Consider the following 27,983-nt stretch of genomic DNA (forward strand, 5'->3'; position numbering starts at 1 on the left):
ATGCACGACTGTTTTAAGACAAGAATAGCTAAGCTGCTAGGGACTGGAGTCCAGGATGTGGTGGGGTTTTGTCTTTGTTTTTTGCATTCCAGCAAATCCACTGCAATGATCATAGCGTTTAAAAGGTTTGGAAGTTCCATTAATAACCTTTATATCTTCATGCACCTGCAGCCTTAGATATAAGGAAGTCAGATTGCTTTGGCCCCAATTTGCTGGCTCTAACCCCTCAATGCGAAACCCCAGGACTTAAGCATGCAGGCATAATATAAATGCTGTTCACGCATGCACGCACACAACCCCCACTCGGAATCTCCTAGTTACTTCTGGGAGTCCTCTCCACTCAGGATTAACTCTTCCATGTCCACTAACCCTTTCAGTTCTCTTCTCTAGGCAGATAAATACCCCATACCCAAGTCACTTAAAGACACCTACGGCCACTCTGAACCCTGCCCTGACAGAAACCCAGCCTCCTGGTATTCATAGCCCTTAGATAAACTTTTTTCTTTAACTAATGGGTCATACATACAGAAACATGCCACTAGCTCCCTTGAATGTCTGGCCCTCTGCAGGCATTCCAGCAGCATGGACTGTGCCTCTGCCTCTGCTGGAAAGGCATGCTATTCAGGCAGTGTTAGTCAGAGAGGATAGTGAGAACCAAATAGCAATTTCAACACGTCCAATTTCCTGCTACCTCCAAGGTGTCCTCTGGATTTCAAGATCTTAAATAGAGAAACATGTTATGCTCAGTTTTTTCCTTGTCAGGGGCAGGCCATCTACATCTATCTGCATCTAATAAAGCCAGTCTTTTCTGACTCACAGGCCAGCTTTATCCACAGCCTTCTTGTATTATTCCCACAGCTTATTTTCAACAATACGATCTGCCCTTTCCCAGTATGTAAAGAGGAAACTTGGGTCAAGACTTCAGGGTAGGCAGGATCTCTAGTTGAGGGTATTGCTTTGCATTTATATTCAAAAATTTTATTAATAAAATGTAGAAATTTCTACACATGACAGAAATTTTTCCTTAAAGTTTCATTAACGTTTTGCATTTGGAGGGGCTTTTATAAACCCATTCCTCTTACTGGGTAAATAGTTCGAAGTGTTTTTCTTTAACAAATGTAGGTCATTAACAGCTTCAGCTTTGTTATAAACAAAAGATAGAAAAACCACAAGTTCCTGAATTGATTTTGTCGTTGCCAAAACAGACTTAAGAATCTTGCAGTTTCTGGGGAGCTATTTCATGTCTTTTTATGTCATATAGGTTCATTCATATATACTATATGAATATATACTTCACTGTTTGGAATTTTTATACCTTAAAAGAATAGCTTTTGGAAGCAACTGACTAGGATCCGTGTAAATTAAATACATTTTTGTTTAATAGATCTATTTCAAAATGTAAATGTTTTCAATATGGTTAAACATAAGCCTGATAAAACAAACTGTTCTACGGTGCCACTTATTTATCTAGGTTTAGATTAATAAGGTGAGAACACTCCTACTAGGAGCCCTCTTTTGAGATGCCATGTCTTCATACGGGATCTGGAAACCAAAAGTCAGAGATGGACCAACTCAGTTTCGATATGAGGAAAAACAATACTGCATCAAACAGAATCAAAACCAACAAAGAATTCATGTTTTTAATTGAAGAGCCAGGAAACATAGATGCAAGGAAATGGACAGCAAGGGTAGTGGTCAAAGCAATCCAAAGAAGGAATGTCAAATGGCAGCTTTGACCCAGTAATTTGAAATATCAATTCTTTTTTTTTCTATTTTTATTTTTTTATTATTAGATATTTTATTTACATTTCAGATGCCATCCCCTTCCCCATTCCCACCCCCCTTAGAAAACCCCTATCCCATACCCCCTTTTCCTTTTTGCATTTATACATTTTTTTAAAAATAATGTTAATCATAAGCGTTATAAGTTTGGAATTGTTCAATCAGAGGTGTAACCCACTGACCGACCTAGATATAACAACTATCTTTGACTGGTGGAGATTCATGAATATCTGCCTCCCTGTCTCCCCCTCTTTCTCTCTTTCATCACCTAGCTTCTCCTCTCCTTCTTCTTCTCCTCTTCTTACTCCTTTTCTTCCTCTCAGTACTCCTCCTACCTTAGCTCCTCCTACACATCACCCTTCCTGTTAAAATGAAACTTTTCTCTCAAAATACAATTAGAGCATAATTATGCCTATTTGTATCAGTGAGGTACAAGATAGTCCTAATACCCAGTCCATCCTTTTGTTGACTAACCAGCACCTCTGTCATCTATCCTAACTAAAACATTTAGTTCTGAACCTGGCTTTAGGATGAATGTCAGCTGACGACCATCCACTCAAATCTTTTCTCTTACAGTAAATAGCTATAAGTTTTCAACCCCGTCAGAAATCCAGAATGACTGAGTTAACTATAATTGAGGGAAGCACAAAGCATAGCTTCTAAAACTTAGCCAATTTATAGAGACCTCTGAACACCTGAAAAGCCCCTATACTACCGAACGTTGGAGCATCAAATCTTCAGCCTTCTGGCCCAGAATCATCTGACAGACCTTGGTGATGCAGGATTATTAAGGGCTGATTACTCTGTCTAGGCAGATATAATCAGTCAACTATTCTGCATGTGTGTCCTTTTCTGGACAGTAATTTGTCTGTAGATGGAGAGAGGCAATTCTTGCCTAGTGGCTGTTACCACACAACTGGAGTAACTCCAAGGATGCTCAATTTCTTCTTAGAATCCACGACAGGAAGCTGTCAGGAGCAGATAGTTCTCTAATCAATATGAACATTAATATATAAATATTTGTAGCGTCAGTTCTATGGACTTCTGATGTTTTGAAAACCAACTATCCATGTAAGGTAACCTGGACTGTTGTCTGTTAACTCCTCTCAGCTGTTTCTAAATAAAATATGGAAAACACCCTAACAATAAACTCAAAAATATGAATTTGCTATAGTCCCTTAACTCATAGGTTAACCGTCCCAAATCAGTTAAAAAGGTTAAAAAAGGGCTGGGTCTAGGCATTGTATTCCTAAATGTGTTATACAGGCACAATGCCCATGGGCGTATCAATATTCATCTCATTTTTATATTAATAAGAGGCTCGTACCAATGAAAACCTTAAATTTGAGATCAAAGTAAATTTTGTACCATTTAAGAAATTATAACTTCATCTTGATAATAATTATACAGATTTCTACCAATAGGTTATGGCTATGCAATAAGTCCTAGCTAATCCCCCCTGTTCCAACAAAACCACTACTTGTCCCTAGAAAGACAGACCATTATTAACCACATTAGTCCCCAAGCTCAGGGAATAGGGGTGCTGACTCTTCTTTAACTTCTTCAAGCTGATTAAGGGCGTTGAGATTTTAGAAGAGGGGTTGGGGGGGAGAGTAAGTTGATAAGCCTCTGATGCTGTGTCTTCACTGAATCCAGATGGAATTCCAGGACATCAGAGGTTTGGGCAGGTCTTCTCAGTATGCTTGATGAGTAGATACACCAAGGCTGTGTATTCTGCAATATACAATTCTCAGAACAAGTTTTAGTATCAAGAAAAAAAAAATTTCTCACCCCCAGGGGGCTGACATTTTTTTTTAAAGATGTTGGTTCTGCAGACTTTTTTTTTCCCCCCGCTTGTTAAAATTGGTTGTAGTATTTACGTTTCAGATTTTATCCCCTTAGCCTACTTCCTCCCACCACCCAGAAACCTCCTATCCTATCCCCCTCCTCATGCTTCTATGAGGCAGTGACCGCACCTACCCCCCCTCACTATCCCCTCCCGCCCTCACATTTCCCCCCCCCACTGTGTGTTCATTTTTTTTTATGGGACCAAGAAACTCCTCTCCCACCTATGTCCGACAAGGCCATCCTCCCCTACATATACCTCTGGAGTCTTGGGTCCCTCCCTATGTGTTCCCAGGCTGGTGGTTTAGACCCTGGGGGGCTCTGGTTGTTTGGTATTGTTGCTTTCCACCTGGGGTCAATAACCCTTTCTGCTCCTTCAGTCCTCTCACTAAGTTTTCCATTGGGAAACCCCTGATCATATCAGTGGTTAACTGTGAGCATTGTCCTCTGAGTGTGTTAGTCTTTGGCTGACCTCTAAGGAGACAGCTATATCATGTTCCTCACATTATGCACTTCCAGCCATCCACAACAGTGTTTAGATTAGGTGGCTGTACATGGGGTGAATACCCAGGTGGAATGGTCTCCTGATGGCCCCTCCTTCAGTTTCTGTTCCATGTTTTGTTTCCCTATTTGCTCCCTTGAGCATTTTTGTTTCTCGTTCTAAGTAGAACTGAGGCATCCCCTCTTGGTCTTCCTTCTTCATAAGCTTCATGTGGTCTGTGGGTTGAGTATTCGTTAATCCAAGCTTTTGGGCTAACATCCGTGGAGATATGTTTGTGTAACTATCTTCTTTTGGGGTTTTTGGAAGATTACTTTCTTGCTTTTTCTAGGTTGTAGTTTCCCTCCTTGTGTTGGAGTTTTCCACCAATTATTCTTTGAAGTGCTGGATTTGTGTTGAGATACTGTGTAAATTTGGATTTGTCATGGAATATTTTGGTTTCTCCATCAATAATGATTGACAGTTTTGCTGGGTATAGTAGTCTGGGCTGGCATTTGTGTTCTCTTAGGGTCTGTATGATATCGGTCCAGGATCTTCTGGCTTTTATGGTCTCTGGTGAGAAATCTGGTATAATTCTTATACGTCTGCCTTTATATGTTACTTTGCCTTTTTCCCTTACTGCTTTTAGTATTTTTTCTTCGTTTTGTACATTTGATGTTTTGACTATTATATGGTGGGAAGTATTTCTTTTCTGGTCTAAACTATTTGGAGTTCTGTAAGCTTCTTGTGTATTTATGGACATCTCTTTCTTTAGGTTAGGGAAGTTTTCCTCTATAATTTTGTTGAGGATATTTACTGGTCCTTTTAGTTGGGAGTCTTCCCCCTCATCTATACCTATTATCCTTAGGTTTGGCCTTCTCATTGTGTCTTGGATTTCTTGTATATTTTGGGTTAGTAGCTTTTTGTATTTTGCATTTTCTTTGACAGTTGTGTCAATGTTTTCCATGGTATCTTCTGCACATGAGATTCTCTCTTCCATCTCTTGTATTCTGTTGGTGATACTTGTGTCTATGACTCCTGATCTTTTTTTTAGGTTTTCTATCTCCAGGGTATTGTCCGTTTGTGATTTCTTTATTGTTTCTACTTCCATTTTTAGATCCTGCATGGTTCTGTTTAATTCCTTTTCCCGTTTGGTTGCATTTTCTTGAAATTCCTTAAGGGATTTTTGTGTTTCCTCTTTAAGGGTTTCTATCTGTCTACCAGTGCTCTCCTTAAGTTCTTTGAGAGTGTTATTTATGTCTTTCTTAAAGCCCTCTATCATCATCATGAGAAGTGATTTTAATTCTGATTCCTGCTTTTCTGGTGTGATGGGGTGTTCAGGGCTTGCTCTGATGGGGGAGCTGGGTTCTGATGATGCCATGTAACTTTGGTTTCTGTTGCTTACGTTCTTGCTCTTGCCTTTTGCCATCTGGTTAACTCTAGTGCTGCCTGTACTTGCTGTCTCTGACTGAAGACTGTCTTTCTAGTTATCTAGCTTGTGTCTGATCTCCTAGGGGTCCAGATGTCTCTGTGATCTTTTCCAGCTGCACTGATTACAGTGGTACCTCTAGGATGCCTCAGGATATGGTGCCTCCAAGGTAGTAGTCCAGCTAGGTGTCTGCTGTTCTGGGTGCAGTGTCTCCTCTAGAATATCTCAGGATATGTTGTCTGAAGCTCTGAGTTCATTTGTTCCTCTGTGGCTCTGGATTGAGTAGACCTTCCAGTATGTCTCAGGTGGAATCCGGGGTCCACACAACAGCAGACCTGGCAGAGGTCTGATCCAGGCCTCAGATCTGAGAACTAGTTTCTAAGACACTGTCCAAGTTAGAGTGCCTGGGATCCCTGCTTCCTCTGGGTTCTTGGAGGTTGGGGACAGAGCTGCCACCCAAGATCTGCTCAGTGCTCTGGCCCAGACCGGAAGCTGAAATATCAATTCTAAATCATCAATATATGATCCACATTAGTTACTTAATCCAGGGGATTTAAAAAAAAAACTGTTAATTATCCGTTTGAAATGCACAGAGTATGGCCAGAGTCTGGATGTATTCTTGAAACCACTGGAGTTTGAACAGGCAAAGAAGGGAAAGTCTATCTAGGAACAAAGTGGCATTTGCACAGGTGTTGCTGTGCTTTTCATTTTCATTTCCTTTATATATACAGCCAAATCCCACACCAGCCTTCATACTCCCAATAAGAGCAATTATTAATTTTAATTTACTATTTATGATTTTATATACTTACTATAATTTATAATTACCTCTGGTATAATACAATAATAAGCACTGCTGGGTTGTGAGAAAGGGTTATTAAATACAAACTTGAAAGAAGGCTGAAGTTGCTTTGGATGCAGACACACAGACATGAAGATAACCAATTCCTGAAGTGTGTGGAGGGTTGTGTTGTGGTCCACAATGTAAAGCTTGCAAAGATGACAAGAATATCCAAGAAGATCACTAAGTCTAAGATCTCACCAAGGATATTCCCCGGGGACAGGCCACCTTCTTATACAACCCAAGACTGTCTGCCCAGGGAAGCCTGGGAATTTTGAGCTCCACACCCCATCTAAGTATTTATTTATCTTATATTTTGGGTTTCCTCCTAAATTTCTGTTAGAGTAACCACTTACTGATCTCCAAGGGTTTGAAAACCACTCATGTGGTAGAAAAAGGGCGCCAGACAACTTGGTGTGACCACCTGGCCTATGTCCTTCTGCTAGAGGATAGAAAATGTCTCTCGATAATAATCTGGGCTCTGCCTGCCTCACAAGATCCTTGTGGTGCAGAAATAATCTCCTGAAACACCTCCATAGAGCAGTCAGAAATGGAGAAAGGTGTCAATGACCGCGAGCCCTTTGGGCCGGAAGTCCCGCCCCTGAGGCGTGTGTCTAGTCCACGTCCAACCCCTACCACCCGGAAGTGGATCCCCATCAAAAGTGTCCACTCCTCTCGACAGGACGTAGACTCATCAGCCAGTGCCTGAATTTTGCTGCCAAAGATATGGATCCATCTCACCTCGAATCCTATCCCACTGGCCAGAAGTCTGAGCCTGCAGGCCTAGATGTCAGCCTCACCAGCCCCAACTGTTTCTCCTCAAACCAAGGACTGGACTCTGTCTACCAAGAACTGGACCTGGACTCCCTGAATGAAGATCTTTCCTTGTCTTCTCCAGATGCCATGACAGAGACCTTTGCATCCACAAGTGAATCCCACCTAGCTTCAGAACCAGATCTGACGGAAGCTGAGCAAATGGAGCTCAAATCTGAGCTTACTAAATTGGAAGAAGAGATCTTAAACTTACGTGACCTGCTCGCAGCCAAAGAGAAGCGGTGTGGCGAACTCAAGAGGAAGTTAGGCTGCGTGGCCTTGGTCGGACTGAGGCAGAATCTGTCCAAGAGCTGGCATGATGTTCAGGCCTCCAACACCTACATGAAGCAGAAGACTTCAACTGCCCTGGCCTCAGTGGGTTCTGCTATCTGCAGGAAGCTTGGAGACATGAAGAAGTCGTCCACGTTCAGATCTCTTGAAGGGCTAGTGGGAACAGTCAAGTCAAGAGTTGCAGGTGCCAGAGAGCTCGGCGGTGGCCTTCTTCCTTCACCAGCGAGTGGCAATGATCCACACGCAGTTCTGGGGAGTGGATATGAAACTGTTGCAGGGCTTGATGAGCAACTGTTTTCTGTCCTGAAGCCAGAGTAAGCCCTTTGTTAGCCTTGCTTGGCTGCCAATATATATATATTTCTTCTTCCGTCATAACACTTGCCAACAAAAACAAGCAAACAACCAACAATGGTAAAGCTATTATAATTCTAGACATAGATACAGTTCAGTTGTGATAACAAGAAAACCCATTTCTGCATAGGTATTTGCTGCTCTTAAGTGAGAAAGAAGTCCAAGTTTTATACTAGTTATTAATACTGAAGTTTGTAGAAGAAACACATCTCTATGTTAGCTTTTTTGTGGTTACTTTTAATGGACTCAGTCATGGCTCCAAGGGGTCTTAGACCAGATCCCAAACTCTTTGAAAGATTAGTCAATTAGAAGGCCAATGAAATTTCTATCTGACATTGGGAAAAGGTGTGAAGCAACCTGGCTAGATATTCTACAAGCACCATTTTCTACAAATACCACTTGATCTACAACCTTTATTTTATTACAGTGGTGGTGATGCAGTCCAGTGACTCACATTGTCTGTACAAAGCCTCCTGTGCTTCATCCCTGTCATGGCAGCTTTTAAAACAATCAAGAAAACTGTCCCATCTTAAGGCTGGGGCGGGGGGAGAAAAAATATTAACCACTAATTGTTACTCTAAAACTATACATTTTATAAAACTCATTTTTCAAAGTGGCCAATTCAGCAAATCAACTTAGCTTTAATTCGGAAGGTTGCTATTTTGGACTCAAAGTGAAAATGCTAATTTACATTGCCTGTACTTTTGCTCTCTTTGGATATTAAAGTTGTGGTTTAAAGTTTAACCTTTGAGACAACATGTCTCCGCCAACAGATGCATCTTATTCTGCAGCAGTTGCAATTAGTAACCACCTTTAGCTAACGGACAGGAGAGACACAATGTATCCAGATTTAAGAAATATAAGCCTCCACCCACCTTCATCTTAAACATTTGAAAAGAATACCAGTCCCCTGTAATTCTGACTGCTATGACTGAACTAGCCTTGCTGAATATACATCACTCTCTGGCTGACTCTAAACCTGCCTGTTTTTAACCTAACCTAAGCAGAAGAATCTAACCCTCCCAAGATCAATAGGAACCTTTGGAACTTGGTTTGAGTTTGTTCAAGACTTCTTATATCTGATTTTCACAGGAACTGTGTTTTGGTTTTGTTTTATGTTTGTGTTTTGTTCCTTATTTTCCTTTTTTCAAAATCCCCATCCCAGCAGTTTCCTTCTTTCCTCCCACCACACTGAGTAGGAGCTGGTATAACCGCGAGTCTCAGCAGCCCACTGTTGGCTTAAGTACGTTTCAGTAACCTGTCATTGCCTACAAGCTGGCCCTTGAGTCCGAGCACCCGATCATATTTTGCTGTTTCTTGAATGTTTCTCTTACATCCCTTTTGTTATCTAAACTGAAACTAAATACTGCTGTCATTGTAGAAGCTCTTGGCAAACTGTAAACCCATTGATAAATCCCAGCCCTTCACAGAGTCCCAAAGGCTACGGTTTGCTTGGATTAAAACAAGTTATACAAGTCTTTTGCATGTTTATTCTTTATTTATTATAATTATCAACTGAGATGGTTCTCAGTGCTGGAAAATACGAGACAAATCAAAACAAGAAAAAGTGAAAGTTGGTCAATGGGCAGCGATCCATATGACAGAAAAGCTTAAGTTGTGAACAGTCTTATCAATACTGTGGGCCAAACCTAAAATATATTCTCTTTTACTTAATAGCTCAAAAAAAAAATGATAGAATTTTTTCCCAGATAATTTTTCTTTGAAATGGGGTCTCACTATATAATAGCCCAGGCTATTCTCAAACTTGTGATTTCACCTGCTCTAGACTTCTAAGTACTGGAATTACAGGCATGAGCCTGCTGTTCAGGCTTCTCTTCATAGCAACCTGATGGGCCATGGATCCTGAGAGGGGAAGCAAGGCAGAAATTTAGGCAGGACCTCAGGCCAGTGAGTGCTGTGAGAACAGAATCTCAGGAGGCAGCTTCAGTGAGACAGCTCACTTTAGTTGGGGAAATAAAGTCTATTTAAACCTTTGTGGGATGAGTAGGGGCTATCAGGGTGGATGTATATCATTGGCCAGGGCCAGAGTGCTTGGGATACCTCATTTGCATAAAGAGGAACTCCAGGCGTTGCTGAACATGACCTTAGACTGGGAGAGGATGTTTTACCTGGCTACCCAGCTTTGTGACCTTCTCTGGTGGGCAAAGGCAGGAGCACAGCAATCCTACTTCTGCTGATCTCAGGACAAGATTTCTGGAGTTTGGACATGCCTCCACCCACTCTTGTTCCAGGTCTGCTCCCCTGAATCCCACAGGTCCCCAGGTCCACATGTACTACTGTGTCTGAACACCTTCAAGAAATTCTCAATTCTAGGACACCAGTAGAGCATATTTCTGATTTTGACAATGAGTCATCATCCTACCATGTTTAAGTTAAAGTAAATCTTCAACAAATTCTTATTGAAGTAATGGAAGAATATTACAAGTTTAGATATCTGGGGTTTTTTTGTTTTTTGTTTTTTGTTTTTTTGTTTTTTTTTTTTTTTTTTTTTTGTTTTTGTTTTTGTTTTTTTTTTTTTGTTTTTTTTGTTTTTTTTTTTTTTTGTATTTTAGGCTTTCAAAGACAAACAGGCTTTCCTGTGTGTTAGGAGCTGTGCCCTGGAGATACAGAAGTTAAGTAGATATTGTCCACATTCTTTAGGAACACTCAGATTCTTGAATCATTGGATTAGGATTACTGGGATTATACTCTGGTAAGTGCCTAGAGATGTGTGCCACAGACGCAGGAAAACCTCTGGAAGGCAGTGTTCAAGTCTATCTTGGAAGGTCAGTAAAGATTCTATAGAGGCAGCCACGATGGCTAACGTACTTGGGAATCTGAGGCAGGGGATTAAGAGCTTGAAGACAGCCTGGACTATGTCTGGCGTCTAGAGGGAAAGGAACAAACTTCACAAGAGCATAAACTCTTGAAAAGACTAGAAGTTTGCCAGACAAGCACAAGTAGCATACTCACATGGTGTGCAGAAGAACTGAGCCATGAAGGATTGCACCAGAAGACATATTTCAGGAAATAACTGTAAGTCATGGAGGCCAAAAAAGGAAGAGGCTGGTGAGCGCTGAGTGTAGGGAGGTGGGCACAGAATCATCAGCATGTAGTCCTCTACAGTGCTTCAGGCAGTAGTACTTAACCCTGAGGAAACAAGGCAGGAGCAGAGCACTTCAATTGGAAGGTATCAGTCACCAGAGAAGTACATTAAGAAATATTTATGAGATAGAATCTCGCAACTGAGGTGCCAACGTCCTGGAAGAAACAGATGAATACATTTGCAAGAAAATAAGAATTTATAATTATAAAATAGAAGTGGCATCTTCTTTTTGAATGTTAAATGGATTTCAGCATAGCTGTAACAGTGTGGGGAGCCCTGGTATAAAACACCTTCACAAACACGAGCTCACTTTATAAAGGTTTTTCTCCACTTCCATTTTCCCCCATCTGCTTCTGCCACATGTTTTGGGGTCCCCTCAGTTCTTTGTCTTGTGCACCTTCATAATCCCCTCTTAGGCTTTTGGATTTTGTAGCTTAAGTATATTCAACTTAAATTGAATTTTCAACAGTTTCTAGAATATATATGTGCACTCAACGATGCTTGTTGCTAAGTTTACTTGACCCTGGAAAGCACTGGCTGCAGAATACTGAACAAAATCCCCCAGGGCCTTCCACTCTCTGGGCTTGCATCACCCATAGAAGCGGAAGTATTAGATTAGAAAGTGGAGATTAGAAGGTGGCCTAAGCATCATGGCCTCCTCCATCATATGTTGAAACCCTGACCGACATAAGGATGATACTGTAAGCCATGACCTGTGGGGAGGTAATTAACTCTCATCAATGTCTGGTAAGTGGGAACAAGGACACATATTTGCACTTTCCACTGTGAGAAAACACAATAAAAAGGCACCATCTATGAATTAATAAACAGCTTGTCTTCTGCCTCAATCTTGGATTTCTTGACCTTGAAAACATTGAGAAAAACATCTCTGTTGTTTATAAGCATCTACAATGTTTTGATAAAGCAGCTTGAATAAATCAAGACACAAGAGCTGAGTGTTCTGTCTCACGGGCCACAGGCTCCATGCCGACGGCAAAGACAGGGCTGGATTGCCAAGCCGCACATGCGGTGGCATTATACATGCTCTTCATACCACAGCATCACTTTCAGAGAAATTCACCAGAAATTGCTGGAGCCTTCTGTAGTGCTCACTTCTACTACAGGATCCATTAAAAATGGTAAATCCCAGATTTGAGGAAAACCTTTCATCAACACTCCAGCTTTATATAGGTACTGAGAGGTAGGCAGTGACCACTGGCCCAGAGCTACACAAATGTTAGGTCATGGATCTGATGGCTTTACGCACTGAGGATGTAATGATGCCATGCATTGATGCTGCTAAGGAGTAGTGCCAGTCGCACCTGGGTTGTAGAATTGCGATCCTTGCAGGAACTTGAGTACAAGAAAAAAGGGCAAGCCATATGTTGTCAAAATGACTGTAGAGAGATGATTGGAAGGTAAGGTGTTTAAAGGGTACAGCAATTCTGTCTTCTGGCCCAGACACAAACTTCATTGACAAAATCAGTCTGATGACATGATTCAGGGACTCTGGAAACTACTAAAGTACTGCAACCTTAAGAGCAAGACTTGGACTGTAAATTGTGGTTAACTTTAGTCAACTTTAATTCCTAATGTCTGTGCCTTAACTTTGTGTCAGGCAGCTATGTGTATGTTCATTGAGTGTTCTGAATACACTTCAGAGGAGCCGGGTTTGGCAAAAAGGATGCTATCTCCTGAATATTGAATACCTGTAATTTGATTGTTGGTTGTTTCTAATCACAAATGTGAGTGTGAGGAAATGGGTAGCCAGCCTCATTTCCCCTTGTTGCTCTGGCCTCCTCTTCTGGCAAAGTGATATCTGGGGTGTTTAACAGGCTAATGCATAGAGACCAGAGATGTAGCTCATTGGTGGATAAGTTGACAGACATTGTCAATACCCTAGAGTTGATCACCAGCACCACAAAGAGAAGGAAAGAAAGTGAGAAATGGTAGACTTAAAGCAAAATATGCAGAAAAATTAAAAATAAAATCACCAGAAAATGTTATTTTTTACCTTGTGTACTGGGAAGAGTACCAAATTATTGATTGTATGTGTCCAGGAAAAACTTAGTATATTAGGCTGGTCAATAAGACAGGCTATGAGAATCAAAAAGAAAAATAAAGTGTCAACAACCAAGAAAGAAAATACACACACACATGAGAGAGAGAGAGAGAGAGAGAGAGAGAGAGAGAGAGAGAGAGAGAGAGAGAGAGAAGAAGAAGAAGGAGGAGGAGGAGGAGGAGGAGGAGGAGGAGGAGGAGGAGGAGGAGGAGGAGGAGGAGGAGGACGAGAAGAAGAATCTGATTTCCACAGCTATCATATTATGCAAAATGACTACTTTTCAATGACAACCAAACAACAGCAAGCTGTAAGGCATATGACAAAACAAGTAACTATAGCACATTCAAAGGGTGACAATAAGCCAAAAGAAACTCCCTGAAGAAGACCCAGTGGAGGTATACTAAGCAAGTACTTTTAAGACAACTTTTCAAGATGCTCAAGGAAGTAGAGGGAGCTTGGGAGGAAGGCACAAGGACACAATGCAAGAAGTAGTAGGAACAGTGGGAAAGCTATAGAAAACCTAAAGACAAGAAATCTGGAGTTGAACTGTTCTGTAAACAGAGTGAAAATGAATTGCAGAGATTCAAAGGAAGATTTGCCATTAAAAAATAAATCTATCTGAATACTGAAATTATTACTGACTCTAAAGGGAAGTGAAGAGAGCCCAAGGGTGGGATGTCACCAAGTAAACCAATACACATGCTACGGGAATTCCACAAGTAGAAAGGATGGCAAAGGAACAGAAGGGGGAAGAAAGCAAAGGAGGAAATGCCATGTTGAGGCAAAAATCCTCAACAAAGTAATTGAAAAAAATTCAAGAGACCATTGAACACCGTAATAAAGTTGGTGTTATATTCCAGGGATTCAGAGATATTCAACATAAAAATAACAAGCATGAAACAGCATGTAAACAGAATCAAGTATAAAACCACAAATCATCTCAATGCATGCAGGAAAAAAAAAAACATCAGAAAGAAAGGAACAGAAAGAAATGGGCAGAGAGAAGACAACAATCAAATAATGTTGAAAAGCACAAAAGCGTGTATCTAAGAACAACAAATTTCAAAGTAGCTGAATCCTAAGAAGTTCTCTCCAAAACACATTCTTTTCAAAAACCCAGAGAGTGTTGAAAACAGTAAGTAGGCAGCTCATTCCATATTGGGGATATAAATAAAACCATCAGAGATTTTTAATCAAGAGCTCTAGAAGTCAGAAAGCCCCTGCTTTAAAAATAATATTAAGGGCTGACAAAACAGCTCAATGGGTAGCAGGGCTTGCTGCTAAGTCTAATAACCTGAGTTTGACTCCCAGAACCCACGTGGTGGAAGAAAAGAACCCACTCCCACAAATTGTTCTTTGACCTTCACATGCTTCCATGGAAATTCATTCACTTACATACACCCACACACAAAATAAATAAATGTAATTTTAAAAATACAGCAAATTCCCAACAAAGAAGAGCTCAGGAAATAATGGCCTCACTGCTGTTCTCTACCAAACATTTAAAGAATAAGTTGCAATTCATCTCAAATTTTAAAAAGCTAAGAGGAGCAAACAGTCCTTAACTAACTCCTTAGATAAATGCAATCTTGGTACTAAATCCAAACACACACACAAAACCCAAAACAAACTGCAGACCAATATCTTTGTTGACACTGATGTAAATATCCTCAGCAAAATTGTGGCAAAATGAATTAAATAGTATATTAAAGGATTATGTACTATGATCAAGTGGGATTTATTTCTGAATTACAATGATTTGGTTCAATATGTAAAGCTTTGTCAATAATCACCTCAAATGATGCCAAAAAAATGCATGTGACAAAATTCAGTATCTTTCAGTGGTTTAAGAAAAAAAAAAAAAAACTCAAAAAATATTAGAACTAAACTCAAATCACCCAACAAAGTAAAAACATATTTGAAAAAGCAACAGCAACAGCGTGGAAGACTGAGCACTTTTCTTCAAAAAGCCTGTAGCAGAGTTTGAGGGAGTTATGGACCCTTTAAAGGTAGCTCACCTGTTCACCATCAGAGAGAGAGAGAGAAAGAGAGAGAGAGAGAGAGAGAGAGAGAGAGAGAGAGAGAGAGAGAGAGAGAGAACACCATGATCAAGTTAATGTTATATTCCAGGGATTTAAGAGATGAGATGATGAGATGTTTAACAGAAATATTACTAAGCATGAAGAGGAACTGGTAAATAGAATCGAGTATAAGACTGCAAATCATCTCAATGTATACAGAAAAAAAAAACCAAAAACATTAGAAATTGAAGCAGAGGGGGTGGGCAGAGAGAAGAGAGAGTGCGCTGTAGTTTGTACTTAGAAGAGAACAGCAGAAGAACAAATATCATTTCAACAAGAATCCAAGGTCGCCAGATCCAAACTAAGGAGGCGTCTGGAGTCCCTTCACACATAAGAGCCTGAAGGCCGAGGAGGTCTGACCAGCGAGAGAGCAGGTGGGTAAGCGTTGTAGCATCGACTGCTTGCTTCATTTTAGGTGGTGCCTTTAGGATGTTTAAGGCCTCTTTCGGTTCTGGCACGATCTTCTCCTCACACAAGACTGGTGGGGACTGGGCTTTGATAACTAAGCCTACTCAGCACCATCAGAAATTCCCCTCCCTCTTAGGCCTGGGAACCCTAGAAAATAATTCTATGCAACCCGCTTATATCAACCAGCACCTCGTCAAAGCAGCTCAAGGAGTCTCCCTATGCTTCGCTTAGAAGGGGCGTTTGAAGGAACTCGCCCCCGCTGTCATATATCTCATTGTCTGCCTCTTGAATTTTCACCAGCATCCCCTGCATCTTTTGGTGGTGTGTTTTGGGGATGAGGAAAGGTCTCATTGTGTGGCCTTGGGGCGGGGCTTGAACTCACAGAAATTCACCTGCCATGCCCCACCCCCCACCCGAGGGCTGGGACTAGAGGCGCCACAGCAGGTTTTTGATGGTGTCTTAGCTGTGGATGGCGCCTCTCAGGCGCCTTTAAGTTCTTTCCTTAGACGTTTTGAGCAGCTGTTCCCAGCCCTGGAATTCCTGGCCCTCCAGGAGGGTCTTTGGAGCAAAGGAGAGCCCAGAACAATCTCTTAACAGTTTTTCTAGCCACTGCCTCAGCTCAGCTCCATCGCACTAGGGGAGGTGACGACACATGAACTCCTGCCTCGTCCCCATCATGTTCTTACCCCAAACCTTTCTCTATCAGCCAACAGATCTTGAAGAAATGTTTCTGAGAGCTCCAAACTAGGTTTCCTGGAAGGGTGGACAAAGCAAGCATGGATTACCATTAACTGGAGTCGACTTTAGGCTGTAGACCCTACTTGGAATAGGAGGTTACTAGCACATTAATGCTGGAACATGGAGAAAGTTCATATTTCACCTCAAAGGCCAGGGAACTATGGATGGCTCTGTTTTTGTCTAAAATTAGAAGTTGGAAACTCCTCTCTGGTGGAAGAGGTTGTGGCCAGGTTAGGGAATACATAGGAGTTTCTAAAACTGAGCAAGAAAAAAACTATTGTAGCTTCTCAGGGTGCTTCCCACCCTCGCTCTAAAATTAGAGCTTTGCTCCCATGTGTCCCCCACCTTCTTTCCAGTTATTATTTTTTGTGGGGATGAGGATGTGCCTACATGACAGAAGCTCAGGGAAGGCAGGGAAATGAAGAGTCTCCCATATCTTGCATCGTTGGCTGGATTCTTCGAATGTATTTCTCTGTTAAAATGTTCTTCATTAGGTAGCTAGGTCCTGTTGTTGAGTTGTGAATCTGCTACAGGATACAATGGGTTGCACATACCTAGGCCAGTGTGATTGGGTTGAAAAAGTTGCTAGAATCTAAAGAGAAAGATACATTGAATATTGTTTGGTAGCACTGTTAGGTTCCTGGCACAAGGAAAGTTTGGATTATTCTACAGATCAGGAATGCTCCCTGCCTGCTGGCAAAATCTAAAAGGGACTCTGAGGCCTCTGGTCAGTACCTCCATTAGTTCCTAATGAGGTAAAGAAAAGGTTTATTATCATTGCAAATTAGAGATTTAAGTGTAGAAGTTTGAGTTGAAAGGAAGGTTATTTTGTTTTTATTTGGTTTGGGTTTTTAAGACAAGTTCTTGCTGTTAGCATAAGTGCATCCCTGGTCAGCTAGAAACATTTTTACAGCTAGCTCTCAGACTCAGCGATGAGACACAGAATCTCTAGGCAACAGCACAAATTCTGTGTCCATCACCATGGCACCCGCCACATGTCCCTTTGTGCATGTGTCACCTATGTCAAGGCCCGTATAAAAGAGTCATCCCTCCGACCCACAGCACCCCTTCTTCTTCATCCCCTTCCTTCTCCTTCTCCTTCTCCTTCTCCTTCTCCTTCTCCTTCTCCTTCTCCTTCTCCTTCTCCTTCTCCTTCTCCTTCTCCTTCTCCTTCTCCCTCTTCTCCTCCTCCTTCTCCTTCTCCCTCTCCTCCTCCTCCTCCTCCTTCTTCTTCTCTTCTTCTCCTCCTCCTTCTTCCTCCTCCTCTTCCTCCTCTGTCTTCTCTTCTCCTCCTTCTCCTTCTCCCTCCTCCTCTTCCTCCTCCTTCTCCTCTCCCTTCTTCTTTTTTCTTCCTCTCCCCCTTCTTCTCTTCTCACCCTCCACCTCACAGATGATACCTCTAGCAATTAAATCTCTCACTTGAGACTAGCCCCTTGTGTGATTTGTTCAGAATTGTGCAGCATATTTTAACACTGGTGCTGAGACTTGGATTTAGAAACTTTCTGGTTCACATCTCCTGCCATCACATTGAATTCCAGCCATATCAGACCTATCTACCCACTGGTCTTTGTGAACCTCCCCTGGTCCCAAAGGAGGGCTGTTGAGATCCCAGCCACCCTGTGGTGTCCATAAGGATGGAGACATTCACAGTCACGACTGGCCTTCTCACTGACCCTTCATTCTAGGATCTCTACCCTTGGATGAGTGCTCTCTCTCTCCCACCTTGAGATGGTTTTCTCTCTAGGCTTCTCTCTAGAGCACTGTTGAAAAAAAAAAAAATCCTAGGCCAGGCCTAGGTAAACCGTTCTCCCTTGGACTCTGAGTGCCACAGCTCGGGCACTGGTCCCGCAGCTCAGTGGCTAGTTCTCCATGTGACGACCTGGTGAACTGTCCTGGCTGTGGCTCCTAGCTATCATATTTGTCCCCAGAACACCAGAACGGGCAAGTCTCTAGGTCCTACTCTCACCCAGAAGGGAACATCTTTGCCGCCATGCCTTCCAGTCTAATTCACAGGCTAAATTCGGCCCCATTATCCACAAACCAATAACTCTGCATGACCTCTCATAGGTGCTTTTACAACTTGCTGGTAATCATAGACTCTCACACCCATCTCCGCCCCATTCTCTAGATGTTGCTCTCCACTCCCGGCTCCCTGCCCCGTGACTCTGCCCCTGCCACACACTTTCACCCTGCTCCACGTCCTCTCGCTCCCTGCCCCGTACTCTGTTCTACCAAGCCTATACTTCCATGCTCCTGCGGCCACTGCTCACCAACAAACCACACTCTGCCCTGAGTGCTTGTATGGGGGTGGGGTGGGGGTGGGGAGAGCTGTCAGGCCTTGGGACAGAGGCTCGGGGCTCAATGTACAGAGCTTCAAAGCCCCAGACTGCGACCTCTCCTCACCTCAGGGACCCGGCAGCCACCTCCCTCCCCCTCCTTCATCCAGGGCTTCTTGACTTTGAGGAATTTCTAATATCAGGGGCTAATTGATGTGAGCTGCTTCCCCATGCCACCACCTGCCACCAAGCTGCCCTTCACATCTCTCATACTGCACTGCTTAGATTCGTCTATATGTTTGTCTCTGCCATCTTCTGCTCCTCCATTCTAAGTTATAACAGGTGACTTTCAGCACCATCTTGTTTGGGGTCAGTCCTATGAGTGTCCACCATCTTTGTTGTAGGGAGAAAAGGATTTCCTATGCTATTGCTTCAGCACCATCTTAGCTAAGGGCAGTCACATGGCTGACTATAGCTTCAGCACCATCTTAACTAAAGGTAGATCCAGGACCATCCGCCATCTTTGTTATGGGCAGTTCCCACCTCACTGCCTCCTCACCTTAAGACAGCTTGATGTAACATCTCCAAAGACACTTTCCAAATAAGATAAACTTTTTTGTTCTATCCTGACTTGGTAAATAAAGGTAAATAAAAGTAAAAAGGTTAAAGTCTACTGCCTTAAAGATATGTTTAGAGTTGTGGTTTTTTTTTGTTTTGTTTTGTTTTTTTTTTTTGCTGCTGCTGCTGCTATTAAGTTACAATGTGCTCTCTTTATTTGCTATATACACTCTAAAACAAATAATTAAATAGACACAGGTTGTCTAATTCAGATATGCTTAATAGATATCTTGTCAGATACCTGCTAAATGTAACGTTAAATATTTAAGCTTATTATGATAGACAGAGCCTCCCAAATTCTGACAGTTTACCACTCCCCAAGGTCTCCAAGAAAAATATGGGCACAGCAACAAGATTCTACCTGGATTGTGGTATGATAACCACTGAGAAACACTGCTTCATTGCCTTGCCCACAGTCAGGGCTTGTCCTAAACTGTGGACAGAGGATACCACGGAGAGTTAAATGTCTCATATTGTCTAAGTCAAGGTGAGTCACTTCTCCCACATTCCTACTCCACAGGAAAAAGCCTGATGGCCAGACTAATTCTGCCCAAGTTGCCATGGAGACCACAGGGTCCTGGAAACTGTTTAGGTAGTGGAGTACATATACACCAACCTCTGTCATTTTAATTAATACATGGCACCTAGATTATAATTTACTCTTTCCAGATTTCTGACTACATTGTCAGCTAAGCTAACTGTAGCTTGACAGCTAGAAAACAGACCTAGTTCCATGTTAGTCCACCACTATAATTAGCTCATTAATCAATTTGTTAACTAGTTAAGACTACCAGATCTCTTATCAAAAAGACAGACAGGTTTGCCTTGCTCACAGGCTTCACGATAAGGGATACATACGTTCAGATGTGAGCTTTCACAGGTGTGACCTTCCATTTGCTTTCTTATCTAAACTCGGTTTCCAGTGACTAAATGCTTCATATTTCCTCTACCTGCTATGTCACTGTCTTAACATTAACCAACCAAATTCTTATAATTTAGCCTAACCCTAGTAAAACATTCCACTATATGATCCAACTTTTATAATCACAAGTTCAATGTTAAGTTTCTTTCGGTTGCCTTTTAGCTATAGACTTAGTGTTTTTAGTGCTAAATCTTAATTATCAGATATTATACTCAAATATAAGTTTCCTTTGGTTGTCTTTTAACTATAGACTTAAGGTGTTTCTCATTCTAAATCTATATGATCAACTATCATATTCACCAGGTCAAGGTTTTGAGTTTCCTTTAATTATCTTTTAAATGTAAACTTAAAATAGTTTCTCATGCTAAATTATATATATATATATATAATTATATATATAATATATAATATTATAATATATTAATATAATAGTAATTATATATAATATTATATATATATATATATATATATATATATATATATATATCAGTAATTCCAGCACGCAGGAGGGAGACAGGATGATCTTTATGAGTAGAAATCCAGAGTAAGCTACAGTGTGAAACTCTATCTCAAAATGGCTGGAAAGATGGCTCAGCAATTAAAAGTACTTGCTGTTCTTGCAGAGGATGTGAGTTTGGTTTGAGAGGTTCCTAAGAAATAAAAACCTTGGAAATGGAAAAGTTTCCATTCAATAGGAAATCCAGGGAAGCAGATTGGGAAAATGGGCTGTTAACCATTGATGACTCTAAACTCTGAGCTGAGTCAGTCCCTGGAATTTCCTTAAGGCCTCGCCAAATATAGTAAAACTAACATAGCAGCCAATCAGAAACAGACATATGTAATTTTCCCGGCACCCGCCAATGAAGTTTTAGATTACCTAACCCTAAGTAAAGTTCCCTTAGTTTTCAATAAAAGGCTTGCACACCTTTATCTGGAGGTAAATGGCCTCTTAAATGGCCGACCCCTGCATGCTGGTAATTTCTGCAGAATAAACACTCTTTGCCTTTGCATACTGTTTGAATCTGGGGTCTTCCTTCCGATTTCTTCTTGGACCCTAACAGGTTCCTAGTACTCACATCAGGTGACTCACAACTACCTGTAACTGCAGTTCCAGGGGACCACACACCTTCTGGCATCCGCAGGGACCTGCACTCGTGTACACATACCCCTATATAGAAACACATACTAATTAAAAGTAAAATAAACCTTAAAAGAAAAAAAATAAGCACATCATTTTAGTAAACTAAGTTTATCTAAACTTAGATTACAAATGTCAATTTAGCACCTTTACTATTCTATCCACATGGAAGAGTCACAGACATACAGTGTAAACAATACAGCTGAAAGTCTGGTCGATTCTGAAAAGATGCCACTGTTAAGTGAGCTCTAGCCTCTGTTTCCACACAGGTTAGCAACATACTATACTTGTGATAGCTTGGGATAATCTTTTTGTGCACTGTATAAAGGTTGTCTTTGTATTATTCAGATGTTGATTTCTGGCAAAGAGTTGAGTACAGGCTGGACTTTGAGATTGTTATTTTTACGAAGCATCACCTGTCTCAGTGTTTTGTAAACATTCTTCTTTATACCTTCTGATAAGTCAATAAAGAACTGATCAGCCAATTAGCTGGGCATAAAAGGTTAAGATGGGAGAGAGGGGGAAGGGAGAGAGGGAGAAGGGGAAAAGGAGGGAGAAGAGAGAGTGAGAGGAGGACAGTGAGGAAGGAAGAGGAGAGGTGGCCAACAGAAGGTCCAGGTGGAGTTGTGAGGAGCAGGTCACTGAGGGATTTGACATGAGGACACACCTGGAGCAGATCTCTAGAATGAGACTAGATACAAGTGACAAGAGCCCTGTGGCTGGGTGATAAACAGCTTAGAGAGTTAGGATAGCTCACAACCTGCCCATCCCATGCTTACAGCTTGTTCATAAAATACCAGGTCTCTGTGTCTATCATTTGGGAGTTGGAATGGGCTAAAGAGGACATAGAAATGCCTTGCAGTTATTTGGTAGCAAGAGGGTTATACAACCCCCCAAAACACTACTGCAATCCCTCTCTTTTTGGTGTGCTCTTAGCAGAACTCCAGTACATAGAAATATTTGTACACTGAACTTTTGCCCTTTGTTTTGTTTGTTTGTTTGTTTGTTTTTGTTTTTCAAGACAAGGTTTCTCTGTATAGCTCTGGCTGTCCTGGAACTCACTCTGTAGACCAGACTGTCCTCTAACTCAGAAATCCACCTGCCTCTGCCTCCAAAGTGCTGGGATTAAAGGAGTGTGCCACCACCTCCTGGCTTGCCCTTTATTTTAATGTGCTGGGTATGGAGGCCCAGAGCCTTGTACATGCTGGGCAAGCTGTTACCACTAAGATATAGCCTCAGTCTTGTAGTCACTGGGGGAAAAGAAACAAGAAAGAGAGACTACAATTTGAAAATAGCAAGAGATGATACATGTTTTCTCATATGACACTTCTGTAATATTTTTATGCATAAAATATGTCCTGGAGACATCTAAAAATTATTAAGAACAGTAATAAAGCCCAATAAATTTGCTGTGTGTCAAGGAGTTCACATATATTACTGTCTTCAATCTTCAATAGTATTCTTTAGAAAAAATTAATATTCTCATTTTATAAATCATAAAAATGAAGCATAAAGATAGAGGGCTTCATTCAAGTCTTCACAGCTTATCCAAGACAATGAGAACATTTGAATATAAGACCATGTGATTCAGAACCACACTGATATTGTTATGATTAAACAGTAGCCACGATTACCAAGGACTTCCCTGGGCTATCTCTGTAGTACAATGCACCATTACCAAGGACTTCCCTGGGCTATCTCTGTAGTACAATGCACCATTACCAAGGACTTCCCTGGGCTGTCTCTGACAATGCACCTTTCTCTGTAGGACAGTCGTTTACTAGAAGATGACATCCTTGAACATTATTGTCAGCACAGAAACAACCCTTAAACTTAAAATAACACATGTTGTACAACAGTTTTTATGAAAGTAGCTTTTAGAAGCAAAGAAAGAGCAATGCAGTCTACATAAAAGACTGGTCTTACGGGGAGCTAGATTTCATGGGTGATGATACAGACAGAAGAGGCTGGACATATACACGAACCCTCCTACACACATAGTTACTACTCAGGTTCCAGCCAAGAAAGACAGAGGAGGATGGGTTGTGTGTAAACTTCACTTCTATCCTTGTATAGAGGCTTGTTAATGTTGAAAGACTCAAGCTTGCTGACCTGAGCAGGTTGTCCCAGACTCCTTTTTTGAGGCTGAGTCTCAGGCATGGACCATAATTCTTACTTCCCCAAGGTTAGCTAAGGTTCTAGAAGGTAAACCCTTCCTCCCAACAGAGAGTGATGACCTCTCCCGTCAATGTGCCCCCATTTCCCCTATTTAAAAAAACTATTGGATTCCAGGAGCTGAGCCATTATGTTCCATGGCTCCTCAAATGAAGTCTATTAGAAATAGAATCTGTTTGTAACCCCTACTTCTATTCCCAACCACAGTATCGGTTGGTCATGAATTGTTATGAGTTGTTTTGGAGACTTATACTGAATTGTGCCTAAATTCTCTGGATGGGTGAATAAGGATAGATTTAACTTCCCAGAGCATCTGCTGTCCCCAGCATCTTTAAAAAAGGAATCAGGCTTGTATTTCCATCCCAACCTCAGAAGATTGAGGGAACCCCACAGGAATCTGCTCTTAGAACTCTGAACTCTAGTCTTTAATGTCATATTCCTTAGGCTCAGGGGGATTCATGGAAAGCATCAAGAAGTCACATGGATCAACTAAGTCATTATTGGTGAGGAAAAAGTCTTACATTTGAAAGCTGTCAAGACAGACTACTATCAGATGGCCCAAAGACAGAGCACGAGATTGCAGGAGATTAGTTGGGAATCAGGAAAAGTGAGATCCAATTTATTCAAGAGTGAGAGTAAGTGAAGGTAGCCAAAGGCAGTGCTGTAAAGACTCTCAGAGTGTTCATGAGGAAGGTGATGTCACCTGATGAAACAAGAGGTTACGTGGACAGATTTGCGTGTTCTCATAACAGGTATGAATGTTTCTACCTCCTCTTGCATGGATGACTTAGAACAGGTATGGTATAATTTTCTCCTAATTAATCGGTTGGATAGTAAAGATAAGAAGAAGCCAATCACTGGGCAAAAAGGAGGAGGTGGAACCTCTGGTCTGAGAGAGGAAGAGAGGACGCAGGAGGAGGAACTACAGTGAGGTGGGACCTAGAGGAGCAGGTGTAGACCAGGTGATAGATTCCGCCACCGGAAGATTTCCAACATAGAATAGTTGATGAGTTTAGGATGATAGATTCCACGCCCAGAGGTTGTGTTATCTGTTGATTCTAAACTAACATTGTCTGGTGTTTTCCATTCGCGGAGACTCAAAGAGGGTAAGAATTTAGCCATGTGGAAATCGGCCAGGCTTTGGAATGGGTGTTAGATTGGGCAAGGACTGAGCCCCAGGGGAGAGGTAACCAAAGAGGAGAGCATGCTGGTGAGAGCACTCCCATAGCTGGCCGCGGGGACCAAGAGAACGATCTCAGAGCCCCGGAGAGGCTGAGCTGGCATTTGTAGGAGAGGTGTTGGCTAGGAGAAACACTCGGTCTCCATCTCAAGCTATGTACTGGGCTGGGAACTGACCGAGACCACAGATGCCTAGCTGGCATAGCGTGGATTGTTTTTTATAATTACACGCAACAAACAGGTCCTGTTTCAGTTCCAGGCCCAGGTGTGCACTTCAGTGAATAGTGGGCTGTGATGTCATTTTGGCTGACTCATTGTGTCCTTTACTTGACCAAGTCTAGTTGGAGTCTCAAACTTCTTGCAGAACCTCTTTCTGTTCCAAAATTCAAACAAAGTCTTACATTAGCTCTTTCTTATGGTCTGAATAACCACACTAAAAACAAACAAACAAACAAACAAAACAGTAATCCCAATACCATGCCATGTTCTTCAGTGCTTGGCTCAACAGTTTATTTTATCACAACTACCTCCCACGCCTACCTCTATCCAAATTTACCAATCCTTTTATTCCCTGATGGTGCTAACCTCTGGTATCCAGGACTTGCCTAACCTTCTTTTACCAAATTTCCTCTCCATAGAATGACAGCTATAAGATAAAGAAATTCTCAATAAAACTCAATTATTCAAAGGCCATTTGGGATTTGGGGGCTAGAGGGTAGCTTACTAGAGTAGGTTCAACACTATTTGTGAGCCTTTCAGGACTTCTCTTGGCCCATCCTCCTGAGGAAACCATGCTGCTGTATGTGTATCTTCCACCTTTGTTCTACACAGCACATCATGTCACAGAGTAAAATTGAAAAGAATTATCGAACAGAGAAACAAAAGTACTCTGCATGTTTGGAACACTCTGTCTAGGAAAAATTCAAAAGAATTAAAAGCAGTTGACCTTCTTGAAAGGTCAATTTTCAATACTTTGTTAAACTTTCGATACTTTGTTAAACCCGGAAATCAGCTGAACACTGTGGTTCACTGCCTTTGTAATCTCATCCTTTGGGAAGCCCAGTCAAGGGGGTCTGAAGTTTGAGGCCAGGGTGAGCTACACAGTGAGGACTTGTCTCAAAAACAAGGCAGAATCATTCAGGGAATCTCATACCACAAGTGAAGCCTTTAGTTCCAGTTTTGTTGAAAATCCAGGACTTTGATGTTGGGGTTAGTCTTGTGCTCTGTGTGTATTCAGAAGTTGACTTAGCCACAGTGTCTTTTAACAGCAATAGAACACAGTAATTAAAACAATGGTCTCCTTCCTTAAACTATTTACAAGTCAAAAGATCAATTATAATTATAAGTCAATTCTGGTGCAGAGAGTTGAATATTTACTACTTGTTACCTTGAAAAGAATGTTCATGAATACTGGATTGCTGGTGATTACTAAAGATAAGCATAAACTAAAAAAACTAGATATGGTAGTTGATCTAGTTATAACTAGATTTCTAGGTACTTAAAATGTCTATTACTCCAGGCAATTTTCAACACTATTTAGTTTCTACTTAATTTTATTAATATTTATATAAACGGTGGAGAGAAGCTGTCTTCCAAAACTGATTTTTGCTAACCTATGCATTTATGTTCAATTCTTACATCTATTTAGTTGGATAGAGTGTGTGAAGACCATTTTCTAAGCTGAGATTTCCAAGAAAACAAAACACAAAGCAATCTTGTTGCTAGTTCATTGGAGATTCCATACCAAGCAGTCAAGAGGTAGGGGTTCTTCCAGAATTATATGGATCAGATTTGATAGAGGCAGACCACCAAAAGAAATAGATTCAGGAGAATCAAAAAAAAAAATATTCTTTGTGCTATTCCTTACATGGCACAAATAAGACTTGTGGTTGGAGCAAAATTTCATTCTAACTAGTCTGAATACCCTATACAGACTAATACAATCCATACAGATATCTTGATGATGCTAAAATTTTGTTTTGAGATTTACATATCACAGAATGTATAGCTTTGGTGAGGTTCATCATCAGACATGCTGAACTGACCTGCTTGAACTCTTGATTTCATGGATTTTTCCTTTCTTTCTTTCTTTCTTTCTTTCTCTCTCTCTCTCTCTCTCTCTCTCTCTCTCTCTCTCTCTTTCTTTCTTTTTATTTGTTTTTTTTTTGTTTGTTTGTTTTTGTTTTTTTGAGACAGGGTTTCTCTGTGTAACCATGGCTGTCCTGGAACTCACTCTGTAGATCAGGCTGGCCTCAAACTCAGAAATCCGCTTGCCTCTGCCTCCCAAGTGCTGGGATTAAAGGAATGTGCCACCACTGCCTGAAGATCTCATGGATTTTCAATAGGATCCAGTCAGGACACAGACATCAGAGACTATAACAATCCTTAAGGCCAACCAATTCCCTCATTTTCCCTACTCCCCCTTCAAGATATCTCAATTCCCATATTTAGCAGGAAGAAGTTATGAAGAGTCTTCTTCCCAATTCCCTGGGCTTGGAGGCTGGAGGTGGTTATTCTAAGGTTGTCTTTCTGGAGAATTTAAAAATGATCAGAATTTAACAGAGAGGATATAGCTAAATTTGATTATATAGCCATAATCTCATTTGGTAGAAATCTTTATAATTATTACTAAGTTGAAGTCATAATTTCTACATTGGTACAGAATTTATTTTGATACGAAATCAAGGTTCTCATTGGTATAAATTTCTTATTGATATAAAATTGAGATTAATATTGTTATGTTCATATAGGCATTGTGCCTATACAACACATTTAAGAATATGAGGCTTAGACCTAGTCCTTCTATAACTGCTATTATAAACTGTTTTCATTTGATTAAACATATGAGTTAAGGGCCAGATAGCAAATTCTTGGCTCTGAGTTAATTGCCAGGGTATTTACATGATGTTTTATTTAGAAATAGCTGGAAGTAGTTAATGGACAAGAGTCCAGATTACTTTACATAGACAGTAGTTTTCACAAACGTCAGAAATCCACAGAACATGACATTTAATGTTATTTATTCATTTGTTGTTAAGACACATCTGCTCCTAACAGCTCCCCAGTCATAAATTCAAAGAAGAAACTGAGTGTCCCTACCTCTAGGCGAGGTTGTACATTGTGGCAAGAGCCACTGGACAGAAATTGCCTATTTCTTCTACAAACCTGTACTGTTCATGGGAGGACACGAGTTACAGTATAGGACAGCTTAGTTTTGCTGAGGAAGAATAAGCTAGTCCTTAATATTTCCTGTTTCAAAGGTCTGTCCGCGATGATCCTGGGCCAGAAGGCTGAAGACTAATGCTCCAACTTCCTGATATACTGGGGCTGTATAGCTATGTATGGCTGTGTAGCCAGGTGTCTCTACAATTTGTCTCAGTTCTGGAAGCTATGTTAGGCTTCCCATATTTTCAGATAATATTGGTTGTTCTTGGCTTTCTGATGGGGTTG

At 41.2% G+C, this 27,983-nt stretch overlaps 1 protein-coding gene across 1 annotated transcript; it reads left to right on the plus strand.

Moving 5' to 3' along the window:
• Positions 1-5,827: 5,827 nt before the first annotated feature.
• Positions 5,828-9,244, plus strand: Tpd52l3 (TPD52 like 3). Its single transcript, XM_034522515.2, has one exon. It carries the CDS (start codon positions 7,102-7,104, stop codon positions 7,795-7,797), a length of 696 nt encoding a protein of 231 aa, XP_034378406.1. The 5' UTR covers positions 5,828-7,101; the 3' UTR covers positions 7,798-9,244.
• Positions 9,245-27,983: the final 18,739 nt, after the last annotated feature.

The sequence above is a fragment of the Arvicanthis niloticus genome, chromosome 1 (genome assembly GCF_011762505.2).
Source record: "Arvicanthis niloticus isolate mArvNil1 chromosome 1, mArvNil1.pat.X, whole genome shotgun sequence".
Lineage (NCBI taxonomy): Eukaryota > Metazoa > Chordata > Mammalia > Rodentia > Muridae > Arvicanthis > Arvicanthis niloticus.